The sequence below is a fragment of the Corvus hawaiiensis genome, chromosome 28 (assembly GCF_020740725.1).
Source record: "Corvus hawaiiensis isolate bCorHaw1 chromosome 28, bCorHaw1.pri.cur, whole genome shotgun sequence".
NCBI classification, from domain to species: Eukaryota; Metazoa; Chordata; class Aves; order Passeriformes; family Corvidae; genus Corvus; species Corvus hawaiiensis.
The window spans coordinates 6,982,750-7,000,261 of record NC_063240.1 but is presented as its reverse complement, the minus strand read 5'-3'; the positions used below and the strand labels follow the sequence as shown (position 1 = coordinate 7,000,261).

Sequence of the window (17,512 nt, the reverse complement as noted above, 5' to 3'; positions counted from 1 at the left end):
AGCCAGAGCGGCTCTGCTGAAAGCCAAGTGCTCTGTTCTTTCTGTGCCGAGCAGTGGAGAGAATATTAAATCCCTGATGTTCCTCGGGGGAAGCATGATCCAAGCAGTTGAAGGTTGGGAATCCTGGACTGTGTTCTTGGCTTGGCGTGACCTTGAGCGAGTCAGCACCAGCCTGGGGTGGGCACCTCCCTCCCTCCGATGGGATTCGGGGGTGCAGCTGCTCTGCTCCCGCTCTGGGACACACAGAGCTGCTTTTGCAGAGCTGGGCCTGCCGCTGCTCGCCCTCCCAGCTCAAAGCTTCCCAAGCCTGGCCTTGCTTTGCCTTCCTCCGTGGGAGCCGGTGTTAATGAACGCGCTGTTCGTGCCCCGAAGGTGCTGCTGGAGGCTTGTTCCAAATGCAAAGCTTCTTCCAGCTGGAGCGTTTGGGTTCCTGGGGACAGCTGGGAGCAGATTCCCCCCCGCCCCCTCTTGTCCCTGTGCCCAAATAATTGTCCCAATTATTGCAGTTGTGGTTTAGCTGCTACAAAGCACCTCGGGTGCGAGTTTTGAGGTCGGAGGGGCGGAAGGAGGGACCAGGGTGGAGGAAGTTGCACCTCTCTGAGATGGGTCTATAAGAGCACCCTGCAGCCAGCAAAGCTGCTGCCTCTGTCCCTGCTGCCCTCACAGCTGGGTGGGTGCTGCTGGATGGTAAGAAGCTTTATTTTTGCAGGATTTGTTTCTTTTCAGGCTTAATTTAAACTGCTTTTTCCTGTCCCCAAAAAGCCGAGTGTTTCTTAAAATGTCTTAAAACGCTCTTTTCTAGAAGAGTTTGCAAATCTGTTGGCTCCTCTGATCCCCCAGCTTGCTGCAGGATTGTTTGGCACCCTAAAAAGGGGTTGGTTGTCTTCTTTTGGGGATTGAGAATCCGGAGAGGAATTAGCTGGGAAATCGCCTCCTGCGGGCCGGAGCTGTTCCATAAGGAAGAGGCTCTGTAGGGGACTGAAATACAAATGATGTGGGAGGCCCCCACCCCGCTGTCCCGCGGGAAAGGTGATGGGAACGGGGAGCAGGGCGTCTCTGGGTGGAGGATTTGCAGCTGGAGGATGAAGCTGAGCTAATTTCCTGAGTGAGTGGCAATGACAGAGGAAGCAGCAGGTGCTGGGCAAACCAGGCAAAAACGACTCTTCCTCAAGAATTTGGGACTTGAGTGTGGCTTGGGAGGCATTTCTCTCCCAAAAACCCACCCTGTGGGGCTTTATTTTTAGGTGGATGGGGTGGAGGGAGAACAGATGTTCTTGAGGGCTTATTTTTGAAACAAAACCACTCCTCCAGCTACAAAATTAGCTCAGAAAAGTCACTCCTTGCCCTGAAAGATGCTCGAATGGAAAACTTCCCGGCATCTCCATTCCCAAAGTGGGTGGGATAAAGGTGCAGTGACAGCTCTGGCTCTGGGAAAGCCACGTCAGTGGAAACTCTGGGTGCTTGGGGGTCTCAGGCATTTGATCTCTGCACCCCCAGAATAACTGGAGCAGCTCAGAAATCCCAGGGTCCCCAAAGGAGGAGTGGGGTGTCCGAGGAAGGCACAGGGCTGGGCTGGGCTCTGTGTGTCTGTGCTGGCCAAAAGAAAGGATGTAAATTGATCTTGGAGAATCCTCACGGAGGGAGTTTGGTGAAATCACAGGCATCCCAGCTCCGTGTGGGGAGAGAGGGAAGGCTTCAGGCATGGCCTCTGCAGAGAAACCTCCTCTCCCTGGTTCCCCCTCCAGCCCCTCTCGGAGCTGGTGCAGATTTCTGTGCCTCCCCCTCTCCTCAAATCCAGATTTTTCCTGCTCCCAGCCCCTGGCCCGGCCTCAGCCCAGAGCCCCCTGACCCTGCTCTCGCTGTCCCCAGCCGGGTGCCATGGCCCTGACCCTGGGGCTGCTGCTGGCCCTGCTGGGCTGCGCCGCGGCGCTGGATCCTGCCCTGGAGGAGGCCTGGGAAGGGTGGAAGAGTCTCTATGCCAAGGAATATCCAGGGGTAGGTCCTGCTCCCCACAGCCCTCCCAACACGTGCTGGGTCCTGCTCCAGGGGGTCTTGTCCATGTGCGCCCACCCCACCCTGTCCCCCCTTGATCCAGGGGCCATTCCTGATCCTTCTGATCCTCTGGCAGGAGGCCGAGGCCACCCGCAGGGAGATCTGGGAGCAGAACCTGCGCCACATCCAGCAGCACAACCAGGAGGAGTCGCAGGGGAAGCACAGCTACCGCCTGGCCATGAACCACTTTGGGGACCTGGTACCTGCTGCCACCTTCCCTGGGGACCCTCAGAGCACCCAGAGCTTGATCCAGGGGATCAGGGACATCTTGATGCTCACAGGGCTTGATCCAGGGAGTGCCAGCTCCCAGCCCACTCCTGGGGCTGGGCTGCTTCCTGGAGGTTGGGGGTACCCTTGGCATCACACGAGTTTTCCCTTGGCGACCTGCAGACGAACCAGGAGTTTAATGAGCTCATGAGTGGCTACATCCCGGCAAAGAGGGAGGAGCCAGCACCACTATTCCGAGCCTCGGCAGCCCTGAAGGCCCCAGCAAAGGTGGACTGGAGGGCCAAGGGCTACGTGACACCCGTGAAATCCCAGGTGGGCACGGGGTGGGAGCCCAGCCAGGGCTGGGGGATCTGGGCAGCAGAACTGAGCAGCAGCAGCAGCAGCTGCAGCTCTGAGCTGCTCCCAGAGTCCTGGCTGCTGATTCTGTAGCTGAGAGCAGCACCAGGGGCTCAGAGCATCCCTCTGGTGGGCCTGGGGGCGAGGCCGTGACCCCCTGCTGCCCCCACCTCCCCCAGGGCGACTGCGGGTCCTGCTGGGCGTTCAGTGCCACGGGGGCCCTGGAGGGGCTCATGTTCAGGCGGACGGGCAAGTTAGTGGCGCTGAGCGAGCAGAACCTCATCGACTGCACCCAGAAGCTGGGCAACAAGGGCTGCAGAGGCGGCCACATGCAGCCGGCCTTCCAGTACGTGCGGAACAACGGCGGCCTCAACTCGGAGCGTTCCTACCCCTACCAGGGCACTGTAAGGGACAGCAGGTGACCCCGGGATGTGCCACAGCACTGCTGGTGTCCCAGCCCTGGTGACACTTTCCCTCTCCCAGGACAACTCCAGCTGCCGATACAACCCCCGCGACAAGGCCGCCATCTGCTCCGGCTTCGCGACGGTGCCCCAGGGCAACGAGGTGGCCCTGAAGCACGCAGTGGCAATCAATGGCCCCGTGTCAGTGGCAGTGGACGCCAGAAGCCGGAATTTCCAATTCTACAGCTCAGGTACTGTCTCCTTTTGGTGGGTAAGCTGAGGCAGGGCCACCTCGCTGCAGGCCTGGGCTGCTGAGCCCTTGTTGAGCCCCTTGCCCAGGGCACCCAGCCGCAGGCAATCGGTAGCACCACCTGGAAATGGGGCCAGGGCCAGCCCCCAGCTCACCCTAGCTCTGCTCCCCCCAGGCATCTTCACCTGCCCATTTGGCCAGCAGAACGTGAGCCACGCCATGCTGCTCGTGGGCTACGACACGGCCTCAGTGGGCAAGTACAAAGTGAGCTACTGGATCCTAAAGAACAGGTGAGGGCTGAGGGGGTTCCCCCGAACCTGCTGCCCCCCTGGTCCCCATCCTCATGGATGTGCTCATGGAGGTGCTGCTCCTGTCTCTGCCTGCAGCTGGTCGGAGTGCTGGGGCGCGAAGGGCTACATGTTCCTGCTGAAGGACACCAGAAACCAGTGCGGGGTGGCCAGCGATGCCAGCTACCCGCTGCCCTGAGCCAGGACAGCTCTCCCTCCCTCCCACCCTGCCTGCAAATCCACAGCTGCTTCCTTCTGGAAACGGGCTTTTGTTCCTGTGCAGCAAGAAGCAATTAAAAGTGCCATGTTAATTGGCTGGTGCAACCAGGTCCTTGTCATAGAACCGTGGCATCGCGGAAGGGGCTGGGTCGGATGGGACCTTAAAGCCCATCTCGTTCCCGGACACTTTTCAGGCTGCTCCAACCCCATCCAGCCTGGATGCTCCCTCTCGCCGTGCTCAGCATTCTCCAGGCCTTCCCTCCCGGCTCGGCCATCCCGCTCTCCTTTGTCCCCGAGGTCCCCGCAGCCCCTTGTCCTCATGGTCGCCTGTCCCAATGGCACCTTATCCTCGTGGTCCCTTTGTCCCCTGACCACAGGGCCTCTTGTCCCCGAGGCTCCCTTGTCCCTCTGTCCCTCAGTCCCTTGTCCCTGCTGTCCCTTGATGTCCCCGTGTCCTCCGGTCCCTCCGCGCTTCCCTCGGGTTCGGCCCGCCCGGGCTCCTGCCCACACCCAACATGGCCGCCGTGCCGCCGCCGCCGCGCTGACCCCTCCCGGCCGCCATAGCCCGCGCTTCCTCTTCAAGATGGCGGCGCCCAGCGGGAGGAGCGCCCGGCGCGCGTGGGCCGCGCTGGTGCCCGCAGCCCTGCTGTGCCTGGCGGCCCGAGCGGCCGCGGAACCGGGCACGGCGCCGGGCGCGGCCCCGAGCACGGCTGAGTTTGACGTGCGGCCCGGCGGGGAGGTTCACTCCTTCTCCCGGAGCCTGGTGAGCGGCCGGGAGGGAGGGAGCGGGTGCGGAGAGGGTACGCGCCCCTCGCTGATTGGCTGCGCGACACGTCACTCATACATCCTGCTGCGGGGATTGGCTGGGCGCGAGGGGGGGCGGGGCGCCCGGGTGGGGGGTCCCCGGGGACAGAGGGGTCCCCAAAGGGGGCTGCAAAGGCGGGGGGACCCGGAGAGAACGGGGGGACTCAGGGAGGGACGGAGCCTCCACTGAGAAGGGGGTCCTCGAGGGGAAGGAGTCCCCAAGTGGGGTTGTCCAGCAGAAGGGGGTCCCCAGGGCAAGTAGATCCCCAAGGTGGGACGGTGTCTGTAGAGAGGAGAGCCCCAGGAATGGAGACGTGACATGGATAACGGGACCCCAGGAGAAGGGGGGGTTCCGAAGGGATGAGGTATGCCGAGGGCAGGGGGCTCTTAAAGAAAGAAGGGTCCTCATGGGAAGGCGGCTCAGAACGGGAAGGGCCCCAGTGGGGAAGGGGCTGGGGGTCCCTCACCCCAGCACTCTGGGCAGGAGGAAATGGCCTCAGGTGGTGCCAGGGGAGGTTTAGGCTGGGTATTGGGGAAAATTCTTGATGGAAAGGGAGGTCAGGCACTGGCACGGCTGCCCAGGGCAGGGGCGGAATCCCCATTCCTGGAGAGTTAAAGCCGTGTGGATGTGGCACTTGGGGACATGGGGCAGTGGTGGCCTTGGCAGTGCTGGGGAACAGTTGGACTTGATGGTCTTGGAGGGCTTTTCCAACCTCAACAATTCCTCGATTCTATGGAAGAACAGCTCGTGCTGAAGCGAGGCTGCTCCTGTTCCTCTCTCCTGGCAGGGGGACTACGGCTGCACCTTCACCTACTCGGCCCAGGGCGGCACAAACGAGGTGAGCTGGGCTAGCCCCGGGCACGTCCTGGTCTTGTTGGAATCGGCTCCTTTTTCGTAGCCTAAAAGGAAACGAGACTGGTGACTGTTTTGTGTAAGAGCACAATTGTAACTGGGGCGAGGAGGGAGCAGAAGGGGCCGCCGGCGAGTGCTGGGCGGTTGTGTTGGGTTATTTTGGAGCTCCTGCTGCAGCTGGAGGGGAGGGATTGGCCTCGGAGGGTTTTCCCCACGCTGACTCTGGATCTCCCCTGTGCAGCAATGGCAGATGAACGTTGGAGTCAGCGAGGACAGCGGGCTCTTCTCCTGCTCCATCTGGAGGTGTGTCCTGAGCAAAACCACCACGGCTGGGTGGATGTGGGGCAGGCATAAGGACCCTGCTTCCCAGGTGGACTTGCATCTCTGCAGGGAGGATTTCCCTCTCCCAGGGATGCTGTGGCTCTGGGGGCTTTTCGTGCAGCTTTTGGTTTATCAATTCTGTGCTCCCCTCTTCCCTGCACTGCACAAAAGCTACAGGAGATCCAGAGGTGCCTGTGGGGGGAGGGAGGGAGGGAGCCAGGAATCCTTCACTCCTCTGCACCTCCACCCTCTGTGCTGCTGACAAAGGCTTTGCTTTCTTCTTTCAGGCCCCAAGGGAAGTCTTATCTCTTCTTTACCCAGTTTAAAGCTGAAGTGAAAGGAGCCAAGATAGAGTATGCCATGGCTTATGTAAGTCCCAGCTGATCCCGGGGAAGCAGGAGTGTGGGAGGCTGCTATAAAACATGAATTAGATATGGAAAACATTTATTAGACATCTGTGCCATAAAATGTGCTCCATCATGTCCCTAATTAGAGACTGGTGGCAGGCAGGAGAGGGGCTGCAGGTGGGCAGCCTGCTCTGCTGTGTTCCTGCCCTCTCAGTCCCAGGGATTTGCTGGGAGGGGGCTCCAAAGGCATCAGGGCACAGAAGGAGTCTTGGATTGCCTCAACAAATTGCAGGTGACAAAGCAAACCAAACCTCGGCTGGTGTTTTTGTCTGGCTCATTCTTCCATTTCCCAGTTTCCAGGGGTGAGGCTTTCACTCACACAAGTCCACAGTTTAATAGGAAATGGAAAAACAGATGGAGATTTTCCTTCACTTTTCCTTTGTGCACTTAATTCTTTCACTGCACATAAATCACAGACCCGTGCGTTCTCACTGTTGTTTGGTTGGTTGAAGTGCTGTGACTCCTTGGCTTGCCTCAGCCTCTTACACCTCCTTCCTTCCTGTTTCAGTCTCAGGCTGCTGTGGGTGCCCAGAGCGACATCCCCTTGAAACAGGAAGAATTTGAAATCACTGAAACAACAGGTCTGTGCTGGAGAGAGCTGCGAGAGAGGGGCTGGTGTGGGACACAGGCCAGTGGCCAGTTTAGGCTCAAATACTGGTGCCAGTGCCATGGAGCCAGGGGTACAGTGCTCTCAGTCCACCACTGGCAGCCAGATTTTGTGGGTCCCATCCCAGTTAAATTCCAAGGGGGAAGGAGGGGTTTCTCCCCCAGCCTGGCGTGTGCAGGAGCGGGAAGAGCAATGCCTGGCACCCTGGAAAGGGCCCAGCGGGGCTGTTTTGTTCCTGCTTTCCCATCTGCTGATCCTGGGCTTTTCTCTCTTCTCCCCAGTGTCTCACAGGGAAGGCAAGTTCCGTTTCGAGCTGTCCAAACTCATGATTGTGGCAAAAACCCCCCGTGACGAGCTGTGACCCCGAGGCCGGCCCCGGGCAGGGGGCTTGGCCGGACCAGCGTGGCAGTGAAGGGATTTCCTGGTTACCAGCGGGGTTTTTCTTTTGGTTGGCCGAACCTTTTATGTTTTCCATACTGAAATGTGCTGGGGACCGACACGAGTGGGGCGTGGAGGCGTGAGGACAGATTTGTTGTGTCTTGTGTCAGAGTAACACCGTGCTTTGCAGCTGGAAACCTCCCGGGAGGCTCCCGATCCTCCTGTGCCCCTTCCTGCTTGGCAGAGCTGCCGAGCACGAAAAGCTCCCGAGGAAAGGGGCTCCTTATCTGCTTCGCCGGGAAGAGCAAGGCAGGGAGATAAGTGGCTGGATTTAAGCAGGGCTTGCTAAAGGGAAGTTGTTAACTCTGTAGTCTCTGGAGGGGAGATGGGATTTCTCTCTCCAGCAGCGTGACAGGAGGAAATAATTAATTTAGGGGGAGGAAGGGAGGGAGTTGGCCAAAGCTCTGATTCCGTGGTGAGTGTGTGGCTGGAGTGGATCCAGAGCTGGGCTGGGATAGCTTGGATGGGGGGAAGGCAGAGCAGCTTACTCTGACACAACCAGGAATCAATCCAAGCAACACTTCCACGTCTCAGCACAACCACGGGACTATTTTATACCTACAGAAAAGTGATTTTTTTCTTATCCAGAGTAATAACAGGGAATATGCAATTCCTTTCCTGTGTAAATACAGCACAAATAAAGAAATAAAGCATCGTGCTCTGGCCTGAAGTTGCTCTGCTCTGTCCCTCCTCCCCTCTCCAGCTGGATGGACCTTTGTTGCTGCTTGGCCAGGACGAGTTGAGGTGTCCCACAGGAATTTGGGGCCTGCAGAGGGTTTAGGGGGGTTCTTGCAGCTGACACAGACACAGATTTTGGGAATAGTGAAGCATTTCTGGCTGGGCATCCTTCGGCCCCATCCCACCACACCTGCCTGGGATTCCCAGCTCTGGCTCCTCTCCAGCATGCTCCTGACAGGGACACACCAGCCCAGGGGAGACAGGAGTTGTTCTCAAAGGCCACTGGCCCCTGCCCTCCTGAGGGACCAGCACCTCCTGGGCTCCTGGCCGTGTTCTCCACAGCCCCCTGTGAATGGGCTTCGCCCCCACCCCAAGCTGTGTCACACAAATCTCTGTGACAGCTGGAGCCAGGCCTGTGAAACGACAGAGATAGGGCCTTTGTGTCTTTTATTTAATCTTCTAAGGCTCAGAGTTATCAGTGCCAGCGGTGGAAAGGGAGCAGCGAGCGGGAGCCGCCCGTGCCTGGAGACATCCATGGAACAGGAGGCACAAGAAGGTCACGGAGATAAGGCCAGCTGCAACTGTGGTGTCTGGGATGCTAAAAGGGCAAATTTTCAGTGCTCAGAGCCCAGCTCAGCGTGCTGGGAGTGGCCGGAGCATCCCCGCTCCGAGAGCAGACGCTGTTCCAGGCTGTCCCCTGTGACTCTGGAGTCACCCCCTGCTTCCTGCTGCCAGGGCTCTGCTTTTGGGCTCCTGCTGAGCAGGGAGGGGATGTGGGGGTGCAGAGGAGCACACGTGGGTGTCTGTTGGGAGCGGGATCTCGCAAAATCATGGAATGGTTGGGCTTTGGAGAGACCTTAAAGCTCATCCAGTCCCACCCTGCCATGGCAGGGACACCTTCCACTATCCCAGATTGCTCCAAGCCCCCTCCAGCCTGGCCTTGGACGCTTCCAGAGATGGGGCAACCTCTGCCAGGGCCTCCCCACCCTCACAGGGAACAATTCCTTCCCAATAACCCATCTACCCCTGCCCTCTGGCAGTGGGAAGCCATTTCCCCTTGTCCTTGCAAAGCCAGGAGCTGCTGGGCCATTGAGCAGGGACAGCACAACCAGCAGCAATGCCAGGGCACAGAGAGCCATCACCACCTGGGGACAAACCCAGCTGTCCCAGGGCTCATTTTGTCACTGTCACCACCGCTGGAACAACTGCACGGAGCTCCCAGGCCACACGGGTGAGTTTATTTAAATAACTCATCAGGGCTACAGAGTTTGCTAAAAATGAACAACCATCACTCAGTCAAGGGCATGGAAAAGGGATGAAATCCCAGGGGCAGCTTTGGATAACCACCGAGGACAGTGCTGGAGCTGCCAGGTGGCACCACTGCTGGAGGCCCGTGGGGAGTTGGGTGTTGGGTGGTTCCCAGGGTCCAGGGAAGGAGCAGCTCCCCCCAGCTCCCTTCCTGCCCTCACCCAGGTGAGGAGGGACCCTCCTGGTCACAAGGACTTGTCTTTGAGGACACTAAAGTACACACAGAAGCACCTTCCTGCCCGGGCAGCACAAGTCTGGACCGTGATTTGCTCCCACCATGCTGTGGAGCTGCTGGAAGAAAACCGGAGTTCCACAACCCTCCAGCTACGGGGTCTCAGAACTGTTCACCCCAACAACGTCCCACCTCCTCAGAGACACCTCGGAGGTGCTTCACAGCACAAGTCTTTGGTTTGGTTTCCCCCCAGAGGGTTACAACCGAGTTCAAGGCAAAGAGTCCAAATCCTTGGACTCTCAGCTAAAGGCACTTGGTGGGCAAAGGAAATCAAACTCTACAGCAGGGGCCCAAAATCCCAGGATCCCCTGGAGAGGGCCCAACCCAGCGCAGGGAGGGCTTTGCAGACCCTGGGCAAGGGGGAGACAAAGTCAAGAGGTTCAGTCTTTTGTAGAAACGAGGAGAACACAAGTGAGCACTGCAGAGGGGAGGAGGGGACGAGCCCGGTGAAGGTCAAAGCAGACACCGCATCTTCGGCCTCGCGGGAGGCAGAGTCTGGCTGCCAAGAGCCCGCCTGGGCCAGCCTCAGATGTTGTCCTCCTCCAGCATCTTGTTGACCCCTTCGCAGATCCTCTTGAGGTGGGTGCGGTAGGGCTCGGCCGGGCCGTACAGAGCCGACAGGAACTCGTAGTCCGCAAAGTGGTTGAAGACGTGGTTGATGCGCGAGTGGGACTTGGCCGTCAGGTGCCCGTTGACAGCCTGGTGCAGCAGGTCCCGGCACTCGGTGAGGACGCTGGACATGACCCTGCGGTCGAAGGTGAAGTCTATCTGGTGGAAGCTGACGGCCGTCATGGCCAAGGTGTGAACCTTCTTGCGGAAGCGCTCCATGACCAGCAGCTCCTCGGGGCTGAACTGCCCATTGCGGTAGAGAACCCCCAGCTTCATCACGATCTTGATGAGGTTTTTGATGATCTTCTGGGCCTCTTTGCGGTTGTGGGTGTACTCCTTGGTGGCCCGGTACAGCTCGTCCAGGATCTCGCTGCTGGTGTCATCGATGAAGACGTTGGCGATGGTCTTGGTGGCCATTTTGCTCAGGAGCTTCTTCTGGGCCTGCAGGGCCAAGTTCTTGGTGCTGAAGGTGTCCATCTCTGCGGGGCAAGAGGCACACACAGATCAGCCCCTGCTCTGCATCTGTCCCCATCTCACCTGGGCTACTGGAGTGTCCCTGTCCATGGCAGGGGGTGCAGCTGGATGAGCTCTAAGGTCCCTTCCCACCCAACCCATTCCATGACTCTGTGATTCCTCACCTCCCCACGCAGCCTTTGGCAGGAGAAAGAGCATCTCCAGCCAATGGCGAGACCGAGGGAGCTCCTGGGTGCCAGGGCAGGTGAGAGCTGAGCTCACCCCCCAGGTGTGGATGGTGGGATCAGTCACAGGGTGTTCCCACCTTCCTTTTCCCAGACTCTGTGGAGAGGTCACAGTGAGCGAGGTGCCCCTACCTGAGCACCACCCGTGACCCTCCATCCCGGTCTCCCTCCTGCGACCAACACCTCCCTGCTCCTGGTGCAGGAAGGACTCTTGCCCCATCATCTTAACATTTTTCCTTCCTTAAAACCTGACTCATTTCCTGCAGGGTGAGCTGGGGACAGCGCAAGGTGGCAGCTGAGTCACCCCCCGATGCCATGTGCCGCATCCACCCCGGTGCTGGCCGCGGCCAGAGCGGCACAGCCGGTTTGCAGCACCCAGCAATCGGCGTGGGAGCCCTTTTCCCTGGCATTGCTCACCCTGGAACACCCACACGAGCTCGGACTTGTTCTGCTGCCGCCTCAACCTCCTCTGGAGCCAGCACCGCACGGAGGTGAATAATTCACCCAGACAGGAACCTCAACTACAGCCCGACTCCCACATCCCAGCGGGACCAAATCCATCACCTCGGGCAGAGCACGGCTTTAAAATCTGCTGTGAACGATTAAAATGCCGCCGACCCTGGAGATGCATCTTGGCCTGGGAAACCGCAGAGCTACAAATCACAGGGAGGGGAGAACAGCGGGAAAACAGCGGGGATGGATGGGCAGAGCTGGGAGCTGCTTATGCAAGAGCCTGCACATGGCATGGACAGCCCGGCAGAGCGGGAGGGGATGGGATCAGCCTATAAATACATCCCAGGGAACGGAGAGGAGATATTTCAGCTAAAGGATGCTGCCGCTGTGAGGATGGATGGGGATAAATTGCTCATGGATAGGGAGCAGGTTTAGATTGGATGTTAGGAAGGAATCCTTCCCTGAGAGGGAGGTGAGGCCCTGGCACAGGGTGCCCAGAGAAGCTGTGGCTGCCCCATCCCTGGAAGTGTCCCAGGAGCACCCTGGGATAGTGGAAGGTATCCCTGCCCATGGCAGGGGTGGGATGAGATGAGCTTTTGGTCTTTTTCCAACCCAAACCATTCCACAACTCTGGGATTCTATCACAGAACCGAGTCTGTCCCCATCACATGCAGCTCTGTCACTCCCCCCAGCCAAGCTGCCAGGCCCAGACCCCTCCAGGGACCTCCAGTCCTGCTCCTGCCACTCTGGAGCACACACCAGGCTCTCAGGAGCAAATCCCGGCTCCTCATGGACCCCCTGGTGTGGCCAAGGCTCCATCTCACCCAGCCAGTCGTGCCAGGTCGATGGTGCTGAGCCCCGGCTCCCTGGGCGTCTCCCAGCCACCAGCTCCCAAACCCAAGGGCAGCCAAGGCTCCGTGTGGACGTGAATTCAGAGCAGTAACGGAGCTGTTGTCCCCGGTGCTGTGGGAGCCGCCGCCTGCAGCGTTATTTACAGCCCTTTGGAAAAACACGGAGGTTTGGAAGCATTTCCTTCGATGGGAAAACATTGATTTTTGCCAGCCTGAGCCTCGAGCTGAGGCTCTCGCACTTAATAAGACAAAAATGACAACGCAGAGCCTGGTGACAGCCGGGCGGGTCGGGCTCGTGGAATGCCGATGGCTGCATCCATGAGCTGCTGCCGGAGCGGAGCCCGGAGGGAGGGATGGGCAGGATGGGCAGAGGCAGCTCCGTCTCCTGTGCCTTGGCTGTGAGGGGACTCGCTTTGCCCGTGCCAGGCATCCTGTCCGGAAGGAGCAGGGCTTTGCCGTGGTGTTGACAGCCTGGAAGTCCCCGCCCTCGCGGTTGTGGGGTGCCCTGGGAACGGTGCCTGGATAAATAGGAATTCCCACACCCGAGCTCTCCCTTGGGTGACCAGCAAGTGCAAACTCCACCTCCAGACCACATGAAAAATAGGAAGTGCCAAGTCCTGCGAGCTGCCCACAGCTCCCAAATGCCAGCTGGAATCGTGGCTCAACCCTCTGCTCCCCACACTGAATAACACCCGGCTGCTCACAGCCCTCCCCTGCTCCGGGATGAAGAGCATCGGTCCAGGGGGGAAACTGAGGCACTAAGCCATTATAGGGGGGTCTAGGGACCCCATAAGTGGTATAGGCAGGTATAGGGATCCCAAAAATGCAACCAGCTCCCTCTCCAGTGCCCAGGGATGGTTTTACAGGTCACTCCCTGCAAACCCCAAGGAAACCCAGGCTCACCTCCCGCTGGCTCCGGCTGCACCGGGATGGTTCCCTTGGCACCCTCCACACCACACTCGGCTCACCAGGACCTGCTGACTCAGCACCAACAGGACATTTCACCGGAATGAGCCGCTTTCCTGCCGGGAAGGGCCCCACGACCCCATTGTTCACCAGGGGCTGCTATCGGCGCGCGGAAGAGTCGAGCCTTGCCCCACCAGCCAACTGGAGCTTGAAATAACCCACTGCGCTTCCTTCCTGTCGCTGAAGTTTCCAGCCCGGCTCAGGGCTTGGGCTCCCCCCCACCCCCTTCTTCTTTTTAATGAAAACGCCCTAAAAAACAGCTTCTTCTTCTTCCGAAGTGGAGCAGCTGAGTGTTGCTGTCACCAAGTTCCTCCCTGCTCCGTAAGAGCACGGCGGGGCTGCGGTCCCAACGGTGGCTTTGGGGACAGGTACAACCCTTTGTTGGAGGGTTTCCGCCCAATTTGGAGGTTTCGGGGCAGTCTTGCAGCCCTGAGCAGTGGTGTGAGGGGTGGGGTGTCCTGGGTGAGGACACAGAGGGTGTCCCTGCCACAGGATGGATGTGGTCCCCTGGGAACCGACACGTGCCGTGCCCATCTCTGGTTTGGCGTTCACCCCGCTGGGCTAGCACCTCACCCAACACCCAGCTGTGACCTGATTTCCTCGGGATCCCCAAAAAACCTCCCCCACACCACTGAGGGCACAAGCATCACTGAAAGCTCCTGTCTGAGGGGGGAACAGGAGACCCTGTCACCCTGTGGTCACCTGGTGCCGGTGGCACCACAGCAGAGCTGCCAAGTGAGCACCGTCCAGAGCTCCTTTATGGAGAGGGGCCAAATGCAGCAGTGACATCATCTCAATTATCATTTCCACCTGCCCCAAAGATCACTCTCCCTGCCTGTCCCTTTCACCTGGTTCCCACCAGCAGCTCCGTGGGCTTGGTCCCCCCAGCCCCCCCAGTTCCCTTGGCAGCGGGTGAATATTTCATGCAGGAAAGGAAAAGTACGTAAATAATTCATGGAGCAGCAAGGAGGGGGAGGCTCCACAAAGCTCCAGCTCAGAGCAGAGGCACCTCTGCGTCCTCTTCCTCCTCCTCTCCCTCCTCCACCTTCCCACCACGATCACACTAACTTGGATCGTCTTGCTACAAGTTTCCTCCAGCATCATTTCCCAACAGGATAAACATTGAAGAGTGGCGATCTCCCTGGTTTTCCCCTCCGTCCCACATGCTGTTCCCTCCCACTGCTCTGGAAAACACCCCTGCTCTGCACCTCAGCATACCCCGTGCCCCCGAATCGTTGGGTGGATGGGATCCCACTGCTCTGCCCTCCATCCCCCGGCATCGCTTTCCCCCATGCTCCAACCCCTATTAATTAATTAAACCCTCCTGGATTACAGGAGCTGGGCCGGAGCACCGGGCAGTAACCGGAGAGCCCCACCAGCGTCACCGCCTGTCCCCCACCATCCGTGACCCCCGCAGCTCCCAAGCCCACACGTTACCAGCGCCGGGAGAGCCGAGGAAGAGGAGCGGGAGGCAGGACGCGTGCCGGCCCTCGCACGTTGCCATGGGTGCAAAGAGCAGCCGGAGACGCCGGGCTCGGGCGCGTGTGTGCCGAGCGGGGTGAGGCCGGGGAGGAAGCCACTGAGTAAACACCTCGCCCGAGGAAAAGCTCATTTCTTGGCAAGGCCGGGATGAATCCACGGCCGCCACGGCTGGAGCAGGGACCGGGAATGCCGCGGGGCAGCGGCGCAGCCGGGGGGTTCAACCTCGCCCCGCGCGCTCCCGGCGCTCATGGCAGCGGTGGTGCCACGCGCTTGGCGTGTCCCCATCACGGTCCTCACCGCCTCTGGCACCAGGATCTGAGCTCCTCCATCCCAAAATCTCCTTCCCGCGGGTGCCCTCGCTGGGGCTGCAAATGCACCCACGGGAAGGAGATGGTTTTTGGTTTTGCCTGGGAATGCTGATCCACCCTGGCAGCTCCAACGTGTCTGTGCAAGGAGCTGAGCGGCCCATCCGAGGGGGCTCCAGCGATGCCAACCCTGGGCGTGGGTGGGGAATCCCGCCAGTGCTTCCCGTGGGAATGAGATCCTGGGATCCACATGGAGGGGTGCTCTGGCACAGGGCAGGGGGTCATCCTGGGGGGCTGATTTGAGGACCTGGCGTGGTATCAAGGAATTCCCCCTGGGATTACTGCGCCCCAGGGGGGAGGCAGCTGCCAAATTGGAGAGGAGGAGGAGGAGGAGGAGGAATGGAGGTTATTTTAAGGAGAGAAGGAGGAGGAAGAGGAGAGGGTGAGGGGTTATTTTATGGAGAGAAGGAGGAAGAGGAGGAGGAAGGGGGATTATTTTATGGAGAGGAGGAGGAAGAGGAGGAGGAGGAGGAAGGGGGGGTTATTTTGGAGCATCTGTCTCGCCTTCCATTTCCTCCTTTTCTTTCTCCAGCTGCCACCAAGCTGCTCTCTCTGGCAGCAACTTCCTTTCTCCTTTGCTTGGAGCAGACGGAGACTTATGGGGAAGTAGAAAACAGAGGCTGGGAGGGGGGAAACTGAGGCCAAGCCACCATCCGTCCGTCTGTCCGGCCTGCGGCGGGGGCCAGGGCGCACCACATGCTTCCTGCCCCGGGATCAGGAGGACAAAGTCGCTCAGGCAGGGAGGAAAACTCCACGGGACAATTCGGATCCGATACTGGGCTTGGGGTCAGCAAAGAATGGCCTCAAATGGCCCAAATCCTTCCCTGCTCCAGGGGAAGATTAGTCAGAACTGGGAAGTTTTACATCCAGCTCCTGCCCCGGGTGGGATCTGGCCTCTCCGAAGGGATTAGTCTTTCCAGGAATCGAGGAATTTCATCCTCTGGAGCACGGGGGTGGGAGGAGGGACGGGCGATGCCCGAAGCCAAGTGCTGCCATGGGGCACCCGGCCCTGCCCCGGCACGTGGGTCCGTGACAGCCCCACGGGGATGGCTCCGGCGCCTCCTCCCAGCTCCCGTTATCCAGCACCCACCGGACCCAGCGCTGTTTCCAGCCCCCTCGGGTTTCCCTTGAATTTGGGGGAAAATCGCCCTTTCCCCGTGTTTTATCCACCTGGGAAAGCTGAGGCACATCCTGGGGCTGCCGGGAGCAGCTCCGGGCTCTGCCCACCCCGCAGCTCCCGCCCCTCGCGGCTCCCCGAGCCCTCCTTTCCCCCGGGGCTCCCCAGGGCCGGAGGCTGGGTGGGGCCGTCGGTGCCCGGTGACACCGGGGAGGGGGGACACACGCGGATGATTCCCGGGGTGGGAGACGAGAGGCTTCGCCCCGCAGTGGAAGCACGAAACGGGCCGGTACCGAGCGCCCCCACCCCCACGGACCGGGGAAGATGGGAGGAACCGGGGAAACCGGGAGGAACTGGGAGGTACCGGAGGAGCCGGCCCTTACCTGCAGCCTGCCTCGGGGAGCGCGGCGCCGGGACCGGGACCGGGGCTGCTCCGGTGTCCCCGGCGGGACGGGACGGGGCGGGACGGGGCTGGACGGGGCGGGGCCGGGCGGAGGGTCCCGCTTTCCCCAGCGCCTCTCCCCGCCCGGCGGGCCCCCGCAGCCGCTACCGGTGCCCGGTCCCCGATGCCGGTGCCCGGTGACGATGTCCGACGTTCGGTCTTCTATGCCCAGTGCCAGTCCCGGTGTTCGGTTCCCGGTTCCCGGTGTCCGGTTCCCGGTGCCGGTTCCCAGTGCCCGGTTTCCAGTGCCCGGTTCCAGGTGTCCGGTGCCGGTTCCCGGTGCCCGGTTCCCTGTGTCCGGTTCCCGGTGCCGGTGTCCGGTTCCCGGTGCCGGTTCCCGGCTCTCGGTGTCGGTTCCCGGTGCCGGTGTCCGGTTCCCGGTGCCGGTTCCCGGCTCTCGGTGCCGGTTCCCGGTGCCGGTTCCCGGCGGGTCGGGGCCTCCCGCCCGCGGCCGCTGCCAAGTCCCGCGCGGGGCCGGGAGCGGCGGGGGCGGCCCCGGGGGCGGGGCCGGAGGGCGGGGCCAGCCAATGGCGACGCGCGGCTTGCTACGAAGCAGCCAATGGGAGCGCGCGAAGGCGGCGGGGGCGGGGCCGGGGCGGGCGCGTCCCCGCGGGTCCCGCGCGCGTGGGCCGGTCCCGGTAGCGCGCGTGGGGCGGGCACGGGGCCCCGCAGCTGCTCGGGAGTGACGGGGACACGGGTGGGTGACGGGGACACGGGTGGGTGACGGGGACACGGTGGGTGAGAGCAGCACGCGTGGAAGCGGCGCGGGGCGCCGGGCGGATCCGCGGCGCTGACGGGCGGGAGCTCAGGAGGGCGCTGCTGGGCCGGGCTGAGCGCGGGCAGCACGGCGGGGTCTCGCACAGCCCCCCCTCCTCTGCACACAGGTGCCCCACGAGGGGATGTGACACCCGTGGGAAGAGGGGAAGGGGCGCTGCCGTGCTGCCGGCCGAGAGCAGCGTGTGGGGGAGTATTTAGGGCCGGCGGTCGTGGCTGTCGGTTCATCCTGGTGCTGGGGACCCCCCGACATCCCACAGAGATTCCGAGCTCCCCAGCATCGGGAATCTTGGAACATCCCTCCTCTTCCTCCTCCTCCAGGGGGTAGATGCCA

At 60.8% G+C, this 17,512-nt stretch overlaps 3 protein-coding genes across 7 annotated transcripts; 2 read left to right on the top strand and 1 right to left on the bottom strand.

The window, feature by feature from the left end:
* The first annotated feature begins 23 nt into the window (after window positions 1-23).
* Window positions 24-3,881, top strand: LOC125317698 (procathepsin L-like). 3 transcript variants are annotated; one of them, XM_048287628.1, is made up of 8 exons: window positions 24-687; window positions 1,870-1,995; window positions 2,129-2,251; window positions 2,443-2,592; window positions 2,796-3,020; window positions 3,100-3,268; window positions 3,443-3,557; window positions 3,654-3,881. In XM_048287628.1, exons 1-8 carry the CDS (start codon window positions 685-687, stop codon window positions 3,751-3,753), a joined length of 1,011 nt encoding a protein of 336 aa, XP_048143585.1. In that variant the 5' UTR covers window positions 24-684; the 3' UTR covers window positions 3,754-3,881. The 3 variants fall into 3 exon arrangements, with proteins under 3 accessions (XP_048143585.1, XP_048143586.1, XP_048143587.1); XM_048287629.1 differs by having other exon boundaries at window positions 1,816-1,995; XM_048287630.1 differs by lacking the exon at window positions 24-687 and having other exon boundaries at window positions 736-1,995.
* A 460-nt stretch (window positions 3,882-4,341) lies between these two features.
* On the top strand, window positions 4,342-7,861 carry MYDGF (myeloid derived growth factor). The gene is made up of 6 exons (XM_048287631.1): window positions 4,342-4,536; window positions 5,366-5,416; window positions 5,672-5,733; window positions 6,039-6,120; window positions 6,667-6,739; window positions 7,047-7,861. Exons 1-6 carry the CDS (start codon window positions 4,357-4,359, stop codon window positions 7,124-7,126), a joined length of 528 nt encoding a protein of 175 aa, XP_048143588.1. The 5' UTR covers window positions 4,342-4,356; the 3' UTR covers window positions 7,127-7,861.
* Window positions 7,862-9,097: 1,236 nt separating this feature from the next.
* TNFAIP8L1 (TNF alpha induced protein 8 like 1) lies at window positions 9,098-16,877 on the bottom strand. Of its 3 annotated transcripts, none has more exons than XM_048287633.1 (2): window positions 16,346-16,877; window positions 9,098-10,509 (listed from the first exon to the last, which is right to left on the bottom strand). In XM_048287633.1, the coding sequence occupies exon 2, from the start codon at window positions 10,505-10,507 to the stop codon at window positions 9,947-9,949; it is 561 nt and encodes a 186-aa protein (XP_048143590.1). In that variant the 5' UTR covers window positions 10,508-10,509; window positions 16,346-16,877; the 3' UTR covers window positions 9,098-9,946. The 3 variants fall into 3 exon arrangements, with proteins under 3 accessions (XP_048143590.1, XP_048143589.1, XP_048143591.1); XM_048287632.1 differs by lacking the exon at window positions 16,346-16,877 and adding an exon at window positions 14,436-15,148; XM_048287634.1 differs by lacking the exon at window positions 16,346-16,877 and adding an exon at window positions 12,936-13,212.
* Between the last annotated feature and the right edge of the window lie 635 nt (window positions 16,878-17,512).

Coding starts and splice junctions, on each gene's coding strand:
- LOC125317698 (XM_048287628.1), top strand. Junction 2,252..2,442: donor TGAACCACTTTGGGGACCTG/GTACCTGCTGCC, acceptor GGCGACCTGCAG/ACGAACCAGGAGTTTAATGA. Junction 3,558..3,653: donor TACTGGATCCTAAAGAACAG/GTGAGGGCTGAG, acceptor CTCTGCCTGCAG/CTGGTCGGAGTGCTGGGGCG.
- MYDGF (XM_048287631.1), top strand. CDS start 4,357: ATGGCGGCGCCCAGCGGGAGGAGCGCCCGGCGCGCGTGGGCCGCGCTG. Junction 6,121..6,666: donor TAGAGTATGCCATGGCTTAT/GTAAGTCCCAGC, acceptor TTCCTGTTTCAG/TCTCAGGCTGCTGTGGGTGC. Junction 6,740..7,046: donor TGAAATCACTGAAACAACAG/GTCTGTGCTGGA, acceptor TCTTCTCCCCAG/TGTCTCACAGGGAAGGCAAG.
- TNFAIP8L1 (XM_048287632.1), bottom strand. CDS start 14,610: ATGAGCTTTTCCTCGGGCGAGGTGTTTACTCAGTGGCTTCCTCCCCGG. Junction 10,510..14,435: donor CCTCGGCTCTCCCGGCGCTG/GTAACGTGTGGG, acceptor CTTGCCCCGCAG/AGATGGACACCTTCAGCACC.